The following is a 21,713-nucleotide window of genomic DNA, read 5'->3' on the forward strand; positions in this document are numbered from 1 at the left end:
GAACTTAAAACCAAGGTTCCTGCTATATGTTTTCGGCAGAAGTGATTATATGGGTCCATAATTTGCTGATTTGTTTGACATTATTGTGCAGCTTATGTAAAAACAGGCATTGATTTCATGGAAGTGGGAAAAACAAGCAAGCATAGGCTAACAGTCAATGATTAACATAACTAATTTTGATGAAATTCCATCAACATATCAGGAAGAAAAGTATGTCATATAATAACTGTTATAGTGCCATTGATATATATTCATCAATAATTGGGAAATTTTACATCAAATGTTTCCATGCTTACAGTTTAAGTGGCAACTGTTTTCCCGCTACAAACTGCACAAGTCCAATGGCATTGTCTTTGTGTAGAAGCATGCCCTCCCATACTACCGTGTAAGGGATTTCTTGGTCACCAAACGGCACTGTTGTTGGAGCTTCATCGCAAACAGCTGGAATCTACAGGAAGGAAAATCACAGACTGATACACATGTTGACAATATAGAAATAAAGGGCCATGCCCTGACCATTAACCCTTTGAACCCGGCTCGGACATAAAAGTCTGATGACGTCATAGAGTACCAGGGGGTCAGGGTGCAAAGGGTTAATGTTTATTTATTGGCAAAAGCGAGAGGACAGCCAAAAATTAATGGGCAAGGCTTGCCAAACCTGTTCATTTCGGTTTTCCTCTAGCCCGTGCCCATAAATAAACGTTAATGGTCAGGGCTGAGTCTGTTATTTCCAATATATTATCAATGAACCCAAGAAAACTCAAAATTTATGAAAGACAATGGGGCCCCAGAACTTGTATTACACAAATGTTGTATTCACTGGACAGTGATATGCTGCACCATATGCAAGCAAAGTGTAAAAATAGTAGACATGATGCACTGTCATACGCACCATAAAATGTTGCAAATCTGGAGATTTTTTGGGGAAAAAGTGTCTAAACTTGGCCCAAAAGTGCTCCATTTTATTTTGTGATTGATTATGATCTTAAGTCAAATCAAATCGGTGCATTCAGTACTGATATGTGGCCCACTTACAAAAATTCACTGAATGAGCAAATGAGCAAGTAATCAATATGTCATGCCTATCAAACTTTCAGCAGAACCTAAGTACAACCAACATAACTCATAGGTGTCTTGACATTTAGTGCATTGCATTTTGATGTATGGTATGATGTAAAATAAATCGTTATAAATATGCAGATGAGATTATAGTTCGCAAGTTTGTCAGTATCACCAAACTTTTAGCATAGTTACACCCTAGAACAGTTTGAGATTTTGCAGAGTTACAACTTCCTCGCAAATTCTTAAGATTCAGTCCATTGATTATGCAAACAACCTAAGTTATCAAAATCGCACCAACAAAAATATCATCAGCTCTAGATCTGCCGATGATTACGCTATATACCAAATTGCATGACATTTTGACCAACGGGTGTTGAGTTGTACCAGGAACAAATCTCTCAACGGACGGACAGACAGACACACAGTGTCACATAGATAGATATTCATCGACACACTTTTGGCCTCCGGCCCACGGTGTCCAAAAAGGGCTATGAATATCATATAAACAGCCAATGTCAACAAGAACTACCGGTAATGCGGCCCAACTAAGAAATGACGGCTGCCGCCTTACAGTTACATCGCGGTGGAGTGACTGTGTTTACACGAGCACGGATTACTGAAGAACATATGCCAACTCGTTTGAGGTTCATCAGACGACCACTTGTGCTGCATGCTGGCCGAATCGTCTGAGATCGAGGTACAGCTCTAATATATTCGAGGATCTCGGCGACACTATCAAAATATACACTTCCACGCGGTCATTCATTTATTTATGCATACCTTCCGCAATATGCCCCACATTATTCTGTTCAGATCATGTAAGGCGATCGACAACTCTCCATCATGGCTGCATTACAAGATAAACTCAGTACAGTGTATCGCATACCATGATGAATGAGATCTCGTGAAATACGTGAAATATGTACTGCCCGTCTGGCTGCTTTCCTCCAACAATGACAACTTGCTGAAATATGTCGCAAAGGTGGTAAGCGACAAAAGCAAATGGCCCACCTAAGCCTGTGTTAAAGCTCGTGAATTGAATGACGATGCCCATGAATGCTAATACGTCTTGGTTGTAGCGTATATTTTTTCAGAACCGCGATTTGAACTGTCATAAATACCATCTGCCCAGAGATCTATATTCTAAGGGACTGGTCAGTTTCTTCGGCCTGGGGGGGGGGGGGGCGGTGGATTATTTTTTGCCGACGTCAAAAAGTGGCTGACCCCCCCTATTCCAAATTTTGAAAACAGGGTGACCCCCCCTATTCCAAATTTCGAAAACAGGGTGACCCCCCCCCCCCCCGGCACGCAACATAGGTAAAACAAAAGGTGGACATAAATTATTTATATATATATATATATTATATTTTACATTTTACATATATTTTATATTTATATTTTAAATAGTCATTCTATGTTTTAATGAAATTGTTGACATGTCAGTTGTAAGATAGCAATTTCAAAGTGTCAATCTTAAAGTTTGAATACAGTACATTTTGAATGAGCTGTATTTTGAATGAGCTGTGAATGTATTTCACACTTTCTATGCTTAACCAGATGTCCTGAACTGTTGTACAGAAATGGATGTCAATCATTAATATCAAGAGGAAAAAGCAGTGAATCAAAACTTTGATGGGTGTTAAGACTAATGCCAACCATATAATTAAATCTCTTGAGGAGCCATAGAGAGCTTTTTTAGCCAAATCTGATGTGTACAGTGTCTGGGAGGACCTTTTCTTGTAACATTGAAACCATAAAAGCACAGCTAATAATGACAAAAACTGCTTTTTTTAACTGTTATTTTGTTCACAAAAAAGCATCTTTCTACAGGAAACCTGTGACACAAAGGAAAATAATTGCATCAATGAGAAGGAAAGATATCTTGTCATTTTTCTATCTCTATAATAAGTCACTGTATCAAATATATATTGTGAAATATTTGTGCATGTTGCTTTCTCATACTGAATTCTCATAGAGAGAACAGAAAAGTATCAGGAATTTGTCATCCTTTTCATATGAAATGCAGATTTCATAATGGTACACTTTCACTTAGCAAACATCAAGATATCTCTGATTTATTAAAGTATGGCGCCCGAAGGGCGCGCCGAAAAATATGAAACATCCTGATATCTCTGATATATATGCCTTGTATATTAGAGTCATGCAACTGAAGGGCATGCTGAAAAATGTCTGATATATTAAAGTAATGAGCTTGAAGAGCACGCTGAAAAATATTGAACATACAGATATCTCTGATGTATGTATGCTTGATATGTTAAAGTTGGGCGTGCTGAAAAATATGACTGATTATTAAAGTTACGCGCCCGAAGGGCGCGCCGAAAAATACAACTGAATGATGAAATTTGTGGTTGACACTAGCATTTTAGGCAATGATGAGCCTGTGTCAAAATTCAAAAACACACTGACCCCCCCTATTGGGCATTTCAAAAACATGGTGACCCCCCCTATCACCAAAGTCAAAAACAGGGTGACCCCCCCCCCATGAATCCACCGGCCCCCCCCCCAGGCTGAAGAAACTGACCAGTCCCTAAGTTCAATTGAACAAACAATGTGAGCACAACTGTTCCGAGTTGTTGGAAATGTGTTCGTTTTTGACACAACCAGCCCTTTTGACACACCTGCATTTATGACATGATTATTTTACCCATATCATAAGAAAGCCCTGATCTAATGTACGTTTCCCAAAATATCAAATGACCTTTTTTCATAGAGGTCTTTTGTTATTTTAGCATCTTGAAGTAGGCGTTGACAGTTCAGACGGGTGATCCATCAAACGAAATAACTGTTGATTCCTTATGGTGCAACAGTGAGTCAACAGTAGGATAATATCTGTGGCTTTGTCTATTATTATTTTGAAGAAAATATGACACCAATGTGGTAAGCGATATCACACCCTTAACAATTGGCCTCTTGTTCCTTTTAAAGTATGCACCTCGAAAGTGAAAGATCAACTTTTGCTCAAACTTTCCTTAAGGAATCTTTCAATCATTCTCTTTCAAAATCAAGAATAAAAATTGGAGGCACCGTGCAAATTTTGGTACTAGAGAAATAAATAACCAAAAATTGTTCGATATTTAAAATTCAAAATGGCCGTCATCCCTGTGTTAACTGTATGGAGAAAAATAACTGAGCCGGTGAAAAGTTTTCTTATTTCAAGACCTTTAAAATGAACCCCCTCAAGTGGTATATCAGAAAAAAATGGTAAAGATTGAGAGTCCGAATATCTGTCCCCGAGGCGATATATGAGGATTACTGAACCATAATTTCCCCTGAATAACATAATTATGCGACATGTTTGAATCGACCGAGGAACCTCTTTAGGTCGTTTGATGACCGGGCCTTGGTTTTACGCACGAAAAATAGTGTTACATCGTACTATGCATATTTTAATTAATGTTGTATCTTATTTTCAACTTTTACTCTTTTGGGCTGAGCAGAAGTTTCGGACCGATGCACATTTCTGCAATGATTATCAATACACGTCCTGTCGTTCAAGCAATGACTGGCATTATTAATTCATTCAAACAGACATGAAACAATTTAAATTGGCCAGTACCTTCAGGGTGACCTACAATCGGTTATTGTTTGAATTAAATGTTGTCACACACACACTTCATTCAGTAACTTTTAGGCATAGTGATGGAGGGACTGTGTTCTGTGTTTATGAGAAACGGGCAAACTGAAATTGCAGTGTGTTCTTGTCAAATTATGTTCGATTGGGAAACTGTAATTACAATTTTGATTCAATTCACTGTCGTAACGTACTATCTTACCAAGTCAAAAGAGCGGTCTGAAATAAGGGAACTAACAGATCATAATCAATTTTATTCATATAGGCCTATACTCAGTTTGTGTCCGAGTACTTCATATGTTACGGCCGACGGTGTTGTCCGAGACGAGAGGAAAATACCTCGGCTGGACGATGTACTCGTATTTTGTAACCTTAGATACATCATTTTGAGTTGGAATTTAGTCAAAAGCATAGTATTTTAGTTGCGCTGTGCTGTTGCATGCCTTGGTGTTGACTGGGGACGCGTCCGGCAAGTCAGCTACCTCCATGGCTGAGCCTATGAAAATTCAACTCGTAAAGAAATCTCCGTTCATTTTCTTCACATATACTCACAGTTTTTGGACAGGTCTTCGTCTATTGTGCAACTTAATTATTATGGGGCATATTCTTCCTAAAAATAATGTGATTGTGTCTGGTTTTTATTGCTTTTAAATAAAACAGTTGGCAGGTCAAAGGTCAAATAACAGTTAAGGTACGGTCTGCACGTCAATATTATGGGCTCCGCGTCCAGTCGGTACACGATAAAACTCCCACTGGTTACAAAGAAACAGGTCATGTTGACTCTGCACTGTATCCGTGTAATAATTCATTTTATGAAACATGTTGAAGCTTAGAATACAGACTTATTACACTACATTGAAGAACACCAACGTGGGGTTTGCAATGCAACGTCAAGGCATCTTTTCCAAATTTGAAATAGACAAATTATCATTACATGATCGAGTTGCGTAGGGAATGACTGATCACAAACGTTTCGAATTTTAGGCGATAATGAATAATCGTTGAATCTTGTCCTATCTTTGTTCTTCTTGTTAGGTATAAAAGTTTCTTATTCTTGCACAAGCTTTGTCTGATTAACTGTAATGTCCTTATTTGTAACTCAAGTAGTTTGAAAGATTTGACTTCCTAAAAAAGATTGTGCGAGGATACCGGTAATTCTCATAGATGCAATTGATTGCTCATGAAAAGATGTTAGGTTTTTATATGACAAATGTCACTGAAAGAACTGGTAATTTGTATATCTAACTTCTAGTCTCGAAACAAAATCATTGATTTTCATCTATTCTGTGTTCCAGGGATTGTAATTCGTAACGCTGCAATATCACAGAAAAGCAGCTTTAACAACTTTGAGTATCGTTAATGCCACGTGAAATACATGTACGTCATCGGGTCATGAGAACCAAGAAGGCTGTTAGAGTGAGGTAGGCGAATATTCTTGACAGATCATGGAGTAGATCGTCAGAATGTTGAAGGTTTGTCATTAAAACGGTTACTCAGTATCAAGACAAGTGACACAGTGGTACTCGGAAGGTCGACTGACGAGCTCCTTAAAAATGATAAAGTGATTCATTAGCTATTACATCAATAATAAATTTGACAATTTTGTATTAAATTCTGACCGCTATGGCATGCTAGTAGGTACGCTTATCCTGTCCGAACAACTGGTACCACCACTCACTGTAAGTAGTTCAGGATGGTCCCATTTAAAATTGATAAAACATGTCCTACAGACCTGGTAACATTTTAACTTGAGTGGACATAATTACTGGACAAGTTGTGATGATGTCACACATTGTGTATTCGCAACTATCATAAGAATCGATGATGCCTATTTATCGATATTGTTATCTATATCAAACCAGTTAAAATCCGCAATTACGTTTTAACTTTAAATGCTTCGACAAAATTATTGAACGAAAGGAAATTACGTTAGTTATTTCACATTTCAGAGCATGTATAACGCACAGCTAAAGTAAATGCGAAATGGTGACACGTAAATGGCACAACCGCCAAATATTGTAGATTTATGAGAAATGGCAAATTGAATTCGTCTTCTGAACGTCACACATGTTATGTACGTAAGAGTAAAAGTATCAACTTCAATAATTCGTTGTGATTGAGTTGTATTATCGATGGCACATTTCAAAGTGTGCCATTGCTATAGTAAGTTACTACTCGGTGTTTTTGTTCGCAAGCATTGACTTCAACTTGCTGAGCTATTTTTGAGAATGTCAGCATAACGTTACGCAATTGTTGGACACGTTCACCAATGCCATCGTTTTGTTGGGATGGACACCTTATGGTTTTAAGCTGACTACGAAATAATATACGACCATATGTCTAAAATGTACCTGGGATTCTAGAATAAGACAGCTAATTTTTGCAATACAAGTTCTGCACGAAACTCTCTCACGAGCAGTATCACCCATATCATTTATCGAATTCGGACTATTGTTACAGTATACCATCCGATAAAAATGACTCGAAATTTCCCCAATAAACTATGAGTGCATTGTTGTATATTGGTTATCGGAGGGTTTGCTAAAACTCTACTGTCTCATGTAAGAACAGCAAAAATGTCGAAATAGATCTTTAAAATATACAAACAGCAAAGTAAAAATAGTTACTTACACTGACGGGTTCCTTGCACAATTCAGCGGGCTGTCCGGTTTCGTAGCTCACCACAGCATAGGGTAAGACTTGCCTGGGTCTGTTGCTCAGACCTCCGTACTTGTTAAATTCATACAGATATATCTGCAGAAAAGTAAACATGAACTTCAACATTATACACCTATTGCTAAGGATATGCAATTGAAACGACAATGCACACTTACCTTGAATCTCCGGATCAATATTTGAGCAGCATACATGATTAGCGAATCATTGTAAATGAGACAGTCCCCACATGTAATTCAGGCGATTTGGTTCGGTGTATTAACTGAATTGAAGTCAAAATAATGCACCAACTAGAATGTGTGACTGGTAAGCATAGGTATAGTCATAGCCATACGTCACATTATAATGTCTTTGACAGGTTTAAATGAAATTGGTCTTGTCGTGTCTGGATAATGGCTCCGGCCTGACAAAAATTAAAATAGTCCCCACGCGGGAACATTGGATCACATCACAAATAAGAATTGGTGTGCATCTGCACGTCATGGTGCAACGCCCTTGTACCAAGCTTTGTTGAAATCGGACCTGAAGTTTCTGAGTAATGGTTCTAGGAAGACATAAATGACTGCCAGATGGCCATATTAGATCATATCGCATCTGTATGTCTTGGTACAAGGGTAGAAAGAGAATCAAGACCTGGACATCACGATACTGCAATCTTGTAATAAAAATCTAAAGTGTTGCTTACAACGGACAACTTGTTAGTCAGCATCAGTTACTGAGAGCATTGCAATTCAGACTGATACCTTAACTCACATTCACTCGCATAACAAATGACTGAAATCTGTCTAGGCATGTCTGAGCACTGGCTAAACACCAACAAAAATTAAAACAAAATTCTAACAGGCAAACATAATTGACTGTATTGCAATACAGCTGTATGTCATAGTACTGTGTCCTCGTGCCAAGTTTGAATGAAATCTGTCCAGTCATGTTTGTGTGATGGCTCAGGGAGGACAAATAATAACAACCAGAATGGCCGCAAGAATGCCATATTGAATTCCATCGCGGCATAAATTGACGTTCAGATAAACGTCAATTTATCTACGATACAACTACTATGTCCTTCCGTGTTTGATTGGAATCGGTCCAGTCATGTCAGAATACCAACTCTACACAAAAATTAAAAGAAAATGGCCATCAATCGCTTGTGTTCGACCGTGTCGCAAAACAAATTAAAATACATAATATCAGTCATAGTATCAGTCAGGGCGTGTGTACATTATAGCTCTTCATACAAAAGACCACCTGGCAGCCATATTGGATCGGACGACGAAATAAATCGGCATGCACATGTAAGCTAAGCAATAGTGTGTAGTCCCTATACCAAGTTTGAAACAAATTGGTCCCGTCATGTCCGTTCTGACACACGCACCGACACACGAACGGACAAACGGAACCTAATCCATAGCTAAACTGACTGCGTGGCATACCTTTAAAATATTTGACGTACGATCTTAGCCGGCAGAGAAGTATTCCAGGTTGTCTATGAAATAATCTCCTTCTCAAAAGTAACATTTCTGTAATAACCACTAAAATACTGTAAACGAAGTACTGCCAGAGTAATGTAAGTGTTCCTTTGTCTTGCCGAAGGTGTGGCTACAAACATATAGGCCCTATATTACAATTTCACTTCTCATGAACGCATAGTGTGGACAATATCGTAGGGTTGAACAAAAACTTAAGGTTATATCACCTATTCGTTATTCTATATCGCGGCAAAATCGCATTCACCTACTTACGTACTTCGGCACCAACCATTGTCGGCGTATCATGAAGAATTGGAGGTTTGGTAAAGATACAATGTCTTCCATAAAAATCTGACAATCACAGTAGCCGCATGAGTACGGTTTCGATTAACATCGATAGATAATTATGCATAAGAGCTAGTGGAACATGGCAATTATGCCGTTCGTTCGAATGCGATGGACTTATTTTGAAAAGTGATGCCGTAAAAAATTCGTGTGGAGAACAAAAGTCTGATAAACGTGATAAAATAACAAAATAACCAGGCATAAACGTCGTTACGATGAGAATTGCGACGGGAACACTGTTCACAACTTACGATTTTGTCCTTGTATCAGCTTTGAAAAAATGACATTAAATCGATTAATGCATACAGAAGTAGTACTTATGGTTATAAAACGATGGTGACAATAATCACGGCGGCCATATTGTATCGTATCGCAAAATACGCATGGCAGTCTCACTGGATTCAAATGCAAGACCAGTCAGATGTTAGTCAGTGGCATCGATAGAAATCGGTTAATGAATATCTTCAAAATGGCTCCGAGTATAGGCATAGAATGAATGTCAGACTGGATCATATTGTAAAAAAAACGAGGAGAAAATGCACCCAACAGCGAGGTATGTTTTAGCGTCACTCCGCTTGTTCTCAATGTCTATCTCACGTGAAGGGGCCATCATTGTTCTTTTACAAGATGGAATGCGATCTCCTGCGGTTCTACTTTACAACTGAATTATGTATTTGTACAAATTGCTGTTCAATTCATCTTGGGTAAAGCATCAATTTCAAGCCTCAGGAATTCGTTGAAGGCGTTTACTCAAAGATTGAGACCATTGGTCTTGTAGTAAAGTGTATTTCTGGCATAAATTTGAACAACATCCCTCTTTGATTAACGTCTTTTGTCCTGAAAACATCTCATTGGACAACTCTAATAGTACCGACACAATATAGGTATAGCCTCAATTTTTACTTCTAATTGCAGCCTTCCTTTTATCTAAAATAGCGTTTGCCAAAATACGTAAATTGTCAGAAAAATCAAACAGGATATTCGATCCTTTAAATCTGCGTCCATGAACCTGTGGCGTATTTCTTGCAATATTGTGAATGTCACACCTGCCAAATGAATGACAGATGCTCTGAGCAGAACGGTGTCCCCGACTTTCTTGAAATTGACTCCACCTTTGCATAGGAGAACTTATCTCTGAGAATCTCGTATACCCTTGTTAAGCTTTTAATCCGAATGCAATGAAGCTGGGTTGCAAACGAATGTAAAATGTGAGCGGTAATCATTATTTATGATAACTATATCTGTCCTTTTTACATCGAGCTAGCTATAGCTGTGGCCCTATTTGTTGCAGCATGATTATTTGTTTGTTTACACTGTATGTAGCGATCCTTGGCAATCGAAGTGCAGCACCTGATGTTACAACAAAGCGGACTCTGGCCCTGAATATATGCGTATATAAGCTTCATCGCGACAATAGTGCACGTTGTGGATATATTATGGCGTTTACGAACATAGTAGGAAGTGTATCAAAATGCTGGTGTTTTATATTTTATCATATAACAACAGCTACCACACCTACATGTAATAACTTCAGCTAAGAATGAGAATTGACTTTTTCATCTTCGCATTCATTACATCGCCAGCACGTCTGCAAAACGTACTCTTGCGCCAGATCTCGTCGGTTTATTACAATGGCTCGCTTTCCAATATGTCCATCTAAATGATCGGTCTGACATCGATAAGTTCAGCTTGATTTGTCAAATAACTACTTATGACAAAGGTGCCAAAATACTGACATAGGAAGGTTTGATCGACGTTTGACGTTTGCTTCTATCTTAATATTTTAATGTACTGTAAAAGCCAAATGCTGATTGGCATAAATTTGCAATCTTCGTGAGGAGCTATTTCACGTATTTGTTAAACATTTGCACATTTTAGAAAAAAATGTGGAACATGTCCTGAAGTGCACTGTTCAAATCGAAAACAGACCATGATGCTATATTCATTTTTATGTTCATGGTTAAGGTGCGTTATTTCGCCAACTTGTTGACATTTGCTCAACTTATTTCACTCTGGTGTTCGTTACATAGATGGGCACATTTGCTCTTTTAGTTTAGATTGTCATAAATTTGATGGGTTTCTCTAGATGAACTACGGCGACAATTAAGGCATGAACTTGATATCAACAACTTCTCTGAATGCACAGCACGATTGTACGCCAAAGTGGAACTAAAGGTCCAGCCACAAAAGCAAAGTTCGAGCAAACAGAAACATGCCTGCTGTGTTCTGTCCATTTGTGTCCCGTTCTCAATTGCGTTTGAGCAAACCCACACCACTAAGGTCAAGGTTCACCGAGCTGTATGTTACCAGCAGCAACAACTTACCATGGTCCTTTTCATAATATTTGATATAGTATCCGTTTCATAGGTAGTGTCATATGATATGTGACAGTCATAGTTGGTTGTTGGTACAATTTTAGCATCAGCAAAACTTGCTCTTGGTAGTACAGACTTTACTCTTCCCCTGGTAACCTGTAATTAACAACATGTACAGGATTGTCATAGTTAGAAATAAGAGTAAGATTTGAATGAAAAGTTATCAGCAGCATTTACTTCAATTGTATAGCAAGGCAGCAAAGTCAAAATGCACTGTGCTTGTTCTGTTCGCAAATGCACTCCCTTCAGGCATCTTTCATAATGAGTTCAACATGTCAGAGATTGGTAAAAGGGTGAACTTGAGTATCTTACCAGCTTAGCAAGAAAACTTATTTTATATAATAACCTACCTTAAACACAAGCAACTTTGGCTCTGGAAAATTCCTGGCTGCGATACAAACATCCGGGCATCTCCAAAGCGATACTCCTTGAGTATTGTCGCCTGAATCGTGAAACAAGATGGAAGATCATATTCAGTCGGTTCTGTGACTAAAATTGAATTAAATTTGTACATTTACTGAAATGTAATGATTTAAAGAGCCATGCACTGTTTGCGATAAAACTCGGTGAACGGACAGATTTGCAAACATACATGCATGCATGCATGCATGCATGCATACATACATACATACATACATACATACATACATACATACATACATACATACATACATACATACATACAGGCAGGCAGACAGACAGACATACAGGCAGGCAGGCAGGCAGACAGACAGGCGGGCAGACAGACGACGGACGCTGCACAGCTTGTGTTGCCATATTTATATAAGCTGCTAGGGAGTAAACAAGTTATCGCAGGTCCTTGACTTGGCTCCCGGTGACCTATAGCACATCGGGGACTGTACAGCCATTACTGAGCCTTATCAGATTTAGTCAGGTCCTGTTATCAAGATTGACACAGAAGACTAAACCTCGTAATTGGCACAATTTGTTTTCTCTGTCGTCTGTCTGTCTCATGCTTTTACAGTATTGTAATGCGCTACTTTCAGGTTGCGAACATAATGCATCAAAACATAGGAAGTTTGTTGTGCGAAATAATTATCGCATTTTCGTTCACTCTTCACAACCAGATGATTTTCCCAATTTCGCCTGTTCCTTTGATAGACCATTAAATTGCCATGAGTATGATCTACGGTGAGAAACTAAAATGGCGATGTGATTGGTTGAATAATGACGAAAGAAGATAACCAATAATTATAAACTCTTGCTAATGCATCTCATGTAAACTATCACTAATAACAATTTAATGCGATGTAACTTGGATTGATCATTACAGAAATTGGCATATCATGACAACAAGAATCTAACACTGCCTAAAGAACAGTGGCAACACTCTTATTTAGACGAACTGCGTGGGTGGCTTTGGCAGTAACATTTTGACAAGTAGCATTTCGATCCGTCTCGATGACCTACGCTGTGCTCCCCGAAAAAGCATCTTTACTTACTTACTTTACTTACTAGGCAGTAAGGCCATGAAGTTTGCTTAAGCTTACCTATTCGTCCAAACGTTTTACTGTTGCCCTTATCAGTACACAATCCGTGTCTTGCGATGCTGAACAGTTTGGGACCATTATTTTCAAGGCGATACAAAAACAACTCTTCGAGGTCCTTCGTTGGTCTGCCCTCCGCTTGTATTTCTTTCCTTTTTGCTAGGTATTCTTCATGAATAGAGATAGATGTACAATTACAACATCAAGTCGTTAAATGTTAGGAACAAGTTGCTCATTTTACGCAAACAAACGTGAAAGAATGTTGACCTATTTTTGTGGAAGTCAGCAGTCGCCCCCATGAACAATAAACCATGGTATCATGTCATGATACAAACCTGACTCCTGCGTTCTACACGGAACAAAGACGCACCGTACCATGAAATTCTATGTGACCTATGCCAGGTAAAATCCGATAGTGTACACAGGAAGGGTGAAATCCGACTGAAAGCGCCGTGGGCCGAGACGTCAAGTCGGTGAATATGGTGTAAACTTCCTATACAAAATCATAAAACATACCAAACGTCATATATAGCGATGGTGAACACGGCTAGCGAGATCTCAATATGCTATTGAGGTTTACATATTCTGTCCTTGACTTTTTATGTCTTATCGATTGCAGCTATCAGCCTCGCTCCACCATTCGAAGTCTCATATTGTAAAAATCTCGCAATGTAAAACTAGAATCATCGGCACGACTTAGGATCAGTGTCACAAACATCTGGATACCAACTGGAAGTGTTTCTTGGGGATCTCCGTCTATGTATATTACTGTTTACGCTTACGACCAACCAAGGGTCTACCGATTAATTCAAAATGCTGCCTATATCCATTAATCAGTAAAAGCTCATCATATTGCAAATAAACAACGATAGCAAATACACGCTACAAACTCTCAGGAGGCGGGTATTTGAGATTCAGTTGTCTGTTGAGTTTGGCTAGGGTTGAAATAACCGTTAATTGTGTTTTCTGGTATTCCTAGACAAGCGTACAGTGACAAATGAGCTTTCTGATGATTTAGACTGTTTATGCTGACACACAAAACTCTACTCCCTAATTGCGAGAACTCGCGAGAGTTAGCTACTCTGAGTACAAGTCCGTTGCCTGTCATATGATACAAGTCCAGCCTTTACGAGTAATAATGCAAGTGAGATATCTACATAGTTACACAACATTGTGCACTTTTTTCTGGACTTCGCAAAGCCTTGGTCGCTAATATTACAGTGTCTTCTTTCTCTGCAAACGTCATAGCTACGTCAAATCTCGTGAAATCTCGTAATGGTCATGTTTTCTCTCTCCTTGCACAGTATGCATGTCTTTACAATAGCACTTTTCATTGCACAAAGGTGACTGGTGCAACTGCCCTACATTTGCCATTGGTCAGTTTGTCACAACAAGAAGGTAAAGCTCGTTTATCTTTACAAGTCCCTGTTATCTGAAAAGGCATTGGCGAATGCGTGGGCGTCTATTTGAGCAGGCCTTTTGAAAGGGTTATGCCACAGGCCTAACCTTAAAAGCAGCATCAGATATCAGTCGGTCGAGAGCGCAGTTTATCACTCAATCAATCTTCAGCAATCGTATAATGGTCAAGATACGTTGTGGATTAACTAACCTTGATCAGAGTGTCATATTTATTCGATCATCGTAACTCAAATGTATATGAAAGGTGCCCAAATGTCGTTACTCTAAACATGCTAATCTCGTACAATATGACTGCATGTTTAAACCCCAGCACTCAACACTATTGCAGCACTAGGCAAAATAATGTATTACTTTGGATGTAAGTTTGAATTTTTGTTACTGTAATGTCAGTTGTATTACACACCTCGAAAAAATACCCAAGGAGAGGTCGACATAAGATTTATTACCTAACAGACAGAACAATGAAAACACAAATATGATATGATTTCTGGTAGATCAGTGGTGGAAGTACATTCTATAAACATGTTTTGTTCTAAACCTCGAAATAAACCTACGTCGAAATAAAATGCAAATCCTAACTAGAAAATTCCTAGTAGATATTGGAAGTGCACCTACTATTGCTTAGCAGGCGGCTGCTCTATCCAATTGCACAGGGCATGAAATAAGTCTGGTTTTCGACTTTCAACAAGTCATCTACTGACCGCATTCGAGTAAATTGATGTTTATGTGAAGGTGCTTGATTTATCTTGATTTAGGAAATTCCTCAAATAGAGGTCTCATCTCTATAAAGGCTTCAGTGTAAATAACAGTATCATCAAGGCTTAAAAAGCAACTGTACATATCCTTGTGTGACATCCAATCCTAACGATTTCTGACTACTGAATGTGTTCTGGTCTGCTAACATACACAAGCTGCCTTACAATCATTAAAATACTTGATATGCTCACTGTTATCATAGACCAGACCGTGTAACGAGAGTTCTGATTCCTTGTTGCATAGCCATCAGGTATCGCAATAGGAACATGTTTAGAACATCTAAACATTTTATAACATGTCTACCCAATACCCTATGCACACTTAAAAAGAAACAAAGAGAGTCCACGAGATCTTATCCGTTTCTGTCACAATATTCATGATCACAAGAGACTATTTTATGGTGCTTCACCGCGGAGAACCAGTTCACGATTCGAATACGCCAACCTGTTATGACTTTCTGTAATATGGTACAGGACTGCACACAATCCCTGGCTTGTTTGTTTATTTAAACAACAATTACAATATTGAAAACTGCATAGCCTACAAAGTCACCAGTTTCTTTAACTTTTAAAGTATTGTTCGATAAAGCCACACCAAGATCTTATTAAGCCGCTTATTTGTTCAATCAGTGAAATTCTCTATAATTGATTAAATTCCAATCGTGCGATAGATAAGTTCTTGCCCATAGCAAGATCTTGCGAAAATGAGATATGTGATATGAGTGTTAGACAGGTTTCAGTCACGTGGAACAACTTAACTCATTAGTGAAAGCCATAAATCTGTAACGTTAACGGCAACAGTGGATTTCATGCAGTATTCAATACTGTATTACACAAGATGTCTTTCGTAATCGCAAGATGTGTCGTGGCAAGCTCAACGGTGGAATTCTCATCGACATTATTAGAATCAACAATCTCACTTGTGTCCGTTTTATAGTCTGCTCCGACTTTCTTACATCATTCACTAATCTACACAAGTACTGTCATACCAACAAGTTTTGTCGTCGCCGGTGTAAACTTGATCATATATTCTAATATTCTGTCACTGAAAGTATACTTCCATTTCCATAAAGAAAACTTCTGCTGTACATTATATCGTCACAAATAACGCAAATGATCTCATCTCTGATAAAAGATGTACGGAGAGTAATATACTGAAAGAAGATGAAATTTAATACAGCCAACCTACCTGCCTGCAGTCTTCTGTTTTCAATCAATTCTACAGCAGTCACTTCAGGTCGAAGAAACTTTGCTCCCCATGAATTTTTCCTGATTTCATTCTTGATTTCCATGCTTTCCTTCGACGTAAGGTCAATGCTTTGAAGAATTCCCCTTTTCTCTATAAACGGGAAATACAAAGACCAGACAAAAAAAGGACATTTATAGGTAATTTTTCTAAAATTACCATATTGTAAGTGACATCGTTCTATGGATATTTTACTTTGGTCAAACTATGTGAAAATGGGAAAATGTTGTATTTTAAAACCAATTAAAGTATTAACGGTAATGGTAATAATGATTAGCAAATCACGCTGACTTCAACGCCCGTCTACATTACTCAAACGACTATCATGCTATATTACCACCTGGTTGTAATGTATATCTAATATATATATAGCTTTAGAGATGAACATTTGAAACAAGTCATTGTCAATGACATAGTCCCTGGCAAATATAAATCTGTCAATGTGCCTCAGGAAAAGTTTACAAATGTAACTGTAAATGCAGTTTTCAAGTCCACAAATGCCAAATAGGCAAAAAAAATGTTTCCTACATCATTTTATATGTAAAGTAATCAGAGTAAGCATGAAAAAATCAGAACAAAATGGCTGCCTGGCGGCCATATTGGATCGTATTGTGAATAAATTTGACGAGCACATGTAAGTTATAGCGAGCACAGCGAGAGAGGCCCAAGGCCGCTCGCGAAGCGAGCACTTTAGATAACGTATGTACGTGTATTTGGAATGGAATGGAATCTCTATATACCTACGAGTACGAGTTTGAAAAGAGCGCGCTTCAGGTCTTTACACGGGGGCGGCCATTTTGACAACTTTGTCACGGATTGCGTGAAATAAAATATGCCTTCTACCACAATTCCCACCCGAAAATGGACTTTCCTGACAAGGGAAGCTCTCTGTTGCGAAAATAGTACCAAATTTGATTTGAAATGATTATTTTCGATCACTTTTAAAAGCCGGGCTCCGTAACTGCTGTGTGCAGCCATTTTGAAACAAGCCAACTCTCGCGAGACTGAGCAATACAGACTGCTAACTCATGCGAGAATTCAGAATCAGCTAGTTCCGAGCACCTTTTACAATATTCTAACCTAATCTAACCATGTAATTTGCCCAGAATAATTGATTTTCGTTGGTCAACTTGATTGTTGGGTAGTTTCAAGTTAAAATACTGAAATCTACTGTTATTTTTGAAAATATTTGGTAACCCTTCTCCATCTGCAGCACTTTGGCAAAATATGCAGCAAACATCGTAATTGGCATGCTATGGGAATATTAACCTCAATGTCAATACCTCACGCTGCTGCGCTCGCTTTCAGGTCAGACCTATTGCACATTATTGTGTAGTCCTGGTGCCACGTTGAAAAGAAATCTGTCAAGGCATGTCTTAGTAATGGTTCTGGGCATTAGAAAATTGCAAGAAAATGGCCGCCCGGTGACCATATTGGATCGTATCATGAAAACATTGGACATGCTAAGTCCTAGTGTGTTAGCCTTGTGCCAAATTTAAAAGAAATCTGTCAAGGTATGTTTTAGTAATGGATCAGAACATAAAAATAAAACGCAAGAAAACGGCCTCCTGATGGCCATATCGGATCGTATTATGAAGACATTGACGTGCGTATGTAAGTCATAGTGTGTTTTCCTTGTGATAGTTTAAAAGAAATCCGCTGAGGCATGTCTTAGAAATGGTTCTGAACATTACCAATCGCAAGAAAATGGCCGCCTTGCGGCCATATTGGATCGCATCATGAAGAAATGACATGCTAATGTAAGTCATAGTGTCGATGGCCCAGTGCAAGAAGGGGCGTTACTCAATTTTTCGACATACTGAGTTAGAGGGGAATAAATTTTCTAAAAGCCTCTAAAATTCATTTCATTTGTAGTTAATGGTTTTATCAGTCCTGGTTATGTCACACTGGAGGATAGTACGATTGGCCAATTCAGCGAACCTCAGTCACCAACTGCATAAAGGATTAACCATGTAAACCTAGACTTGTAGATGACAACGATTTCAGAAATTTTCGGCTAGATTTCACCCTTAATGTTTAGCACTCGGCAGTTTTCAGATGTAGACGTTACGCACATTGTTCAGTACAGTCGAGATGGTGACCGTCACAATTGGTTAGTACATCGAAAATTACTTCTTTGGATGGCTTTCCTGGACAGGTACTGCTCCTACGAATCAGGATTTGATCCTTGTAAATTTACAGTAAGTTATTTTTCACAAAATATCGCCTATTTTCGTCAAATTTTAATTTAACCTTGCCATCTTGAGTATGGAGAATTTTTCAAGCTTTGCGACGATGAGTCAACTGTCTTGTAGGTCATCGGAGCACGATAAAGCACGATTTTTTCGATCACCATGCATTTCCCGGTACCATTGACCCTTCGCTCAAAAAATAAGAACGCGCGCCAGATCAGTCGCCAAAATGTTAACCAAAAGCTGGAAAAGAGAACGAAAAACGTCCAATAACTCTTTGTAGAACATGGTCAAGGGGAAAGAAACTCAGAAAGCTATTTCTGAAGAAATCCTTAAAACTTTCCAACACACGTCTCAAATCGACTCGGGCTAAGACACTTCCGGGTAACCAACAGTTGCCCTCGATCGGCATGATCGGTAGATCTGTCGGGTCATATCGCGATCTCAGCATAACATTTCAAAACGAATGCACGTAACCTTTAACCCTTATTACATGTATAGTACATGATAAGTTCTTACCTTAACCCTCATTACATATACGGTACGGCATTGGCTCTTCCCATTACTTTTTATTGGTAAAGGGTAATGTCATAGATATATAAAAAGTCATAAATGAATATTATTATAATTATGTAATCAATTTATGAAAATTGCAAAATTTGGAGTTATTTCCACCTTGCACTAGCTTTCTGAGTAGAAAGACGTACCTCATCATCTGTTACGTGCTCTATGGGGCGTAACTCATAATATGTTACGTCCTTTATGCACAGGTCGATTTTCTTTTTTGATTAAATATTCATGAATAGCATTCTAATTATCAGACGTTTTTACATTTTGTTGTTTTTACATTTTGCCCGTGCAAAACAGGTGTAAGTGTTGAGTTACGTCCTTAGTGCACTTACTTTCTTGTGCAAAATGGTCGTTACTCAAGTTACGTTCCCATGGCAACATGAGTAATATTGAGATTTTTACTCAAAATTTTCATAAAAGATGCGTTTCAGAGTCCTGAACGAAAATATATCAAAACTCAATTTTGTCCGAAAAAATAGATACGCCACTCTTGCACTGGGCCATCGGTGTTATGCCCTTGTGCCAAGTTTAAAAGAAATATGTCAAGGCATGTCTCAGTAATGGCTCTGGACATGAAAAATCGCAAGAAAAATGGCAGCCTTGCGGCTATATCGGATCGTATCCTGAAGAAATTTGACATGCTGATGTAAATCAAAGTGTGTTGTACTTCTGTCGAGGTATGTCTTAGTTATGGCTCTGCACATGAAAGAAATTGGGCCAAGCATGTCAGGAATATCTGCGTGGACGGACGGAAGGACAGGGCACAATCTGTAAGTCCCCGGACTTTGTCCGCGGGCACTAATAAAAAGACGGCCGCCTGGTGGCAACATTGGATAATAGCGCTAAATAAATCAGTATACATGCGTGTGTATGGCATAAGGTTATTTCGTTGAACCAACTTTGAGATAAATACGCCAAGACATCTTTTTAGCTCTTGACATGAAATATTTAAAAAATGGTAGGTAGCCTGGATGCCATATTGCATCGTATAACGACTGAAAACAATAGCCGTGATAATCGATCGCGAAACAAATCGACGTGCAAATGTATGGATATGTTCTTGTATAAACTTTGACAGAAATCGGCTCCGAAATCTCTGAGAAAAGGCTTACGGGCGGACGCACACATGCAAGCACACTCGCACAGACGATCAGGACGGCAGACATGACGAAAAACCGTAAGCCCCAACTCTTTCGTCCACGGAGACCTAAAAACCTATGGCAAGTTGTAATTTCAAAGTCTGATGAATTTTAGTTCTGAAAATCTAAGGTTAGTCTTTAGCACTCTAGCACACTAGACATTGGCAAGCCTCGCCCGTTAATTTTTGGACTTCCACTCACCCTTGCCCATAAATAAACGTTGATGGTCAGCGCGTCTTCCGTTATATCTATATTGGTGTTTTTGTATGGAAAAGCTGTGGCGAGAAATGACAGGGTGTCTTAAGGCATTCTTTAGCGCGAAGTCTAAACTTTGATACTTTTGCACAAATTAGTCTTTAACCTTGCCTTCATTGTCCAGTCAATAGATTGACCTGCGCACATGACTTTTTATAGAGACAGGGATAAAAATCTGTTATGAATTTTGTCAGGTATTGAAATCGAATTATTGAATTATAAATTCTTTAATAAATGATCTGTGCAAAATTACTTTGCACTTTTTCCATACCGTTATGTCAGCGTCAACATACAATGGATTGTGGAGGTGATGAAGTTCGCATCTGTCAGCGCTGAAACATAAAGGCTTAGTCCTGTAATACTTTTGGATTTGTTATGAAAGACTCAGCTGATGCATTCCATAGTCACTATTGTAATACGCCACATGCTCATTCCGTGACGTGAAAATAGATACGTGTAGTCCCCAATTGACTCGACAAAAGTGACGTAAAAGGGTATTTTTGAAAGAATATTTCCCTAGGGAAAGCTTTTGGCCAAATTTGGACAAGTGCCCGCTCACGTGACCATACGCGTAGTGTCGTCTGCTGCTTTGAAACAATGGTGGGTGACTAGAACGTGATGAGCGCCCGAGGTTGAGCGACAAACACTTCTCTAAAACGGCAAGAATTTTCATTCCAACAGCGTAGGAACTTGAACAGCTCATCCACGACAAAGATTCAAGTGCAACCAAGGATGTTGCTATGTATGCTTAGGATATTTTTGTGAAGAAATTGGTACTACTGTACGGCTGTAGAGAAATCGCCAAGTAAACTTGTCACAATGGATTGTTGCAAAGCATATTATCAAAATATAAAACAACATGAGCTGGTGGCGTATTATAAAACACCTATAATCTGGTCTTTATTCGGGCTATAGCACCAGTACATTACGCCTCGTGGCCGTGTGTTACCAGAAACACATCGCTAAACCCCATGGCCTACGGCCTTGGGGAATAGTGATGTGTTTCTGGTAACGCATGGCCCCTCGGAGTAATAAGCGGGTGCTTTAGCCCTCATGACCAGGTAAAAGGTGTTCACTCAGAGTCTGTATTGCTGCTTTTGTTTTCCATGCACT

General features: G+C 38.8%; 1 protein-coding gene across 4 annotated transcripts in view; it reads right to left on the reverse strand.

Moving 5' to 3' along the window:
• LOC139122922 (uro-adherence factor A-like) overlaps positions 1-21,713 on the reverse strand; it is a 76,105-nt gene that overhangs the window by 25,122 nt on the left and 29,270 nt on the right. For 3 of the 4 annotated variants that reach the window (XM_070688791.1, XM_070688792.1, XM_070688790.1), the window contains exons 3-8: positions 16,388-16,537; positions 13,028-13,192; positions 11,867-11,958; positions 11,466-11,612; positions 7,286-7,408; positions 297-448 (exon numbers count right to left, since the gene is read on the reverse strand). In XM_070688791.1, coding sequence (XP_070544892.1) covers positions 297-448; positions 7,286-7,408; positions 11,466-11,612; positions 11,867-11,958; positions 13,028-13,192; positions 16,388-16,537 — 829 coding nt within the window. Of the gene's footprint in view, positions 1-296; positions 449-1,842; positions 2,039-7,285; positions 7,409-11,465; positions 11,613-11,866; positions 11,959-13,027; positions 13,193-16,387; positions 16,538-21,713 lie in introns of those variants that run through there. The other variant, XM_070688793.1, reaches the window with a different exon arrangement.

Source organism: Ptychodera flava, chromosome 22 (genome assembly GCF_041260155.1).
Source record: "Ptychodera flava strain L36383 chromosome 22, AS_Pfla_20210202, whole genome shotgun sequence".
Classification (NCBI taxonomy): domain Eukaryota; kingdom Metazoa; phylum Hemichordata; class Enteropneusta; family Ptychoderidae; genus Ptychodera; species Ptychodera flava.